The 2,056-nt window shown below is 41.3% G+C and overlaps 1 protein-coding gene across 1 annotated transcript; it reads right to left on the bottom strand.

Annotated features, from left to right (window-relative positions):
• Positions 1–892: 892 nt before the first annotated feature.
• LOC130285380 (taste receptor type 2 member 8-like) lies at positions 893–1,825 on the bottom strand. The gene has a single exon (XM_056536740.1). The coding sequence runs from the start codon at positions 1,823–1,825 to the stop codon at positions 893–895; it is 933 nt and encodes a 310-aa protein (XP_056392715.1).
• Between the last annotated feature and the right edge of the window lie 231 nt (positions 1,826–2,056).

Raw genomic sequence — 2,056 nt, forward strand, 5'->3', positions numbered from 1 at the left:
GATCAAATGTACTATAGTAGAAAACCATGTGGCTGCCATGGGGCCCTTGGAGAGAGGGAGCCGCATCCTTGGTGGTCACATTCCTTTCTCTATTGGTAAGAAGCTGTGCAAAACTTCTGGTTCTGGGAGAAACAAATCAAATGCCATAATAAGGGCCCATTGTGATATTTTCTATGGGGCCCCCCTTTTCCTGTACACCACCGTTTGTGTTATTTGTGGTGGTGAGCATTGCAGTTGTACACTCTGAACCCGGTCATCCAATATAGATGGGATGCGGAGTATTATTCCACGTATGCCTTCTCATTACAGATAACATGTAGTATCATATTATTGACTTCTATTGTATGTTTAGTTTATTTATCTTTACTTAGAATCTTTCTATGCCATTCTATGATCTTTATTACAGCTACATTGTTAACAAAACTCTCAATCAGAGTTATGATCTTTAAAGAAAATCTGACAGCTGGTTCACCCCGAGTGAATAGCTGTAAAATGAGGGTTCACTTACTTTAATCTGTGGCTTTTGTGCTGAGTTATGTTAGTTAATACTTTTATTCACATTGTGCTCCAGTGCGCCGCGGGCAGGAAATAGATAAGGCAGGGGAGTTTGTGGAGCTGCCTCCCCGCCTCCAAAGTGCTCTGGAATGCAAGCCAGGGGCAAAATATCCATGAGGCAGGGGAGCTTGTCGAGCCGCCTCCCCGCCTCCAATGCACGCTGAAGTGCAATATGAATAAAAGTATTACCTAACATTATTCAGCACATAAGACATGTATTAAAGTAAGTGACCCCTCATTTTACAGCTATTCATTCACATTATAAACCAGTATATTGGGTTTAATGCAGGTGAACCAGCTGTCAGATTCTATCTAACTATATAGATGAGATCCAGTTCTAAACATTACGATGTGTAGATCGCAGTATCCGACCTACCATCTCCCTCCATGGGCTCCGCAGATATTGGTTATCAAGAATGTGCAGAGCAGATTGTGTTGGTGTAAACAAGAACATCAGCATCAGGTTGATATAGTATCCAGGACTATAGGCGGCAAAAACGTTGAAATAATAAAGAAACATCACCAGATAGAACACAGAGTATAGTACCAAGAAACGCAACATCTTGTAGATGACACGTTTATACAATGTAAGGCCGGCTTCTCCGGACGTCTGCGCCTTCTCCATCTTATCACTGTGAAACTTCAGGAAGCCGACGGTTAAAAGGATGGTTATTGCCGTGCAGAGGAGAGGTAAGGAAATCATGATCAAAAGAAATTTTAATATGTTATCATCCACACTAGACTTTTCTAAAGTTGCAGAGTTAAGTGGAATGAATGACCCATTCGTAACAGGCAAGTGATGGGACGTAAAGAGAAGCAAGCTGAGTAAACTGTTGACTAAGGAGAACAACTTTGCCACTACAATCTGCCAGTGGACAAGAGAACCTATTTCCTTCTTGATCCAAACAAGGAACCCTCTTTGGACATTGACAACCTTAATGAAATAATAGAAACAGAGGATGGCGGTGAGGTAAGTGCTGGAGCACATGGAGTAAATGAAGAATACGGTCATCGTCATGCTGTAGGACAGTGTCTCAGAGAACTCGGGCAGCAGGAGGTTAGAGAAAACATTAAAGGAGGACACAATGATGAAGAAGATGCTGGAAGCATTAAGTGCAACCAGGATTTTCTGCAAAGATGTTAAGCTTTTCTTCAAGTAATAATCATGGACAATGACAAATGTGATGAACATATTGATGAATATTGAAACACAGACTTCAAATGACAGGAATAACACATAGAGTACAGTAAGTGGACCAGCACTCATCATGATACGTCTCTTAGTAGGTCCTCTACTGGTCAATCTTCGGTAAATAGATTATCCACCAGATCTGAAGATTCAATGGAAATGTATTTCTTTTATGACCAAAGGGTGTATTAAGAGAGTAGAGAACGTATGCCTGCCGTGCCCTATATGTTCTGACGAAGACTGAAGCCTGGACTTTGAATATATGCAAACATAGGAGAGGTTTGGGATTGGTTAACACTGTGTCCTGTGAAA

This window comes from Hyla sarda, chromosome 8 (genome assembly GCF_029499605.1).
Source record: "Hyla sarda isolate aHylSar1 chromosome 8, aHylSar1.hap1, whole genome shotgun sequence".
In the NCBI taxonomy this organism is placed as follows: domain Eukaryota; kingdom Metazoa; phylum Chordata; class Amphibia; order Anura; family Hylidae; genus Hyla; species Hyla sarda.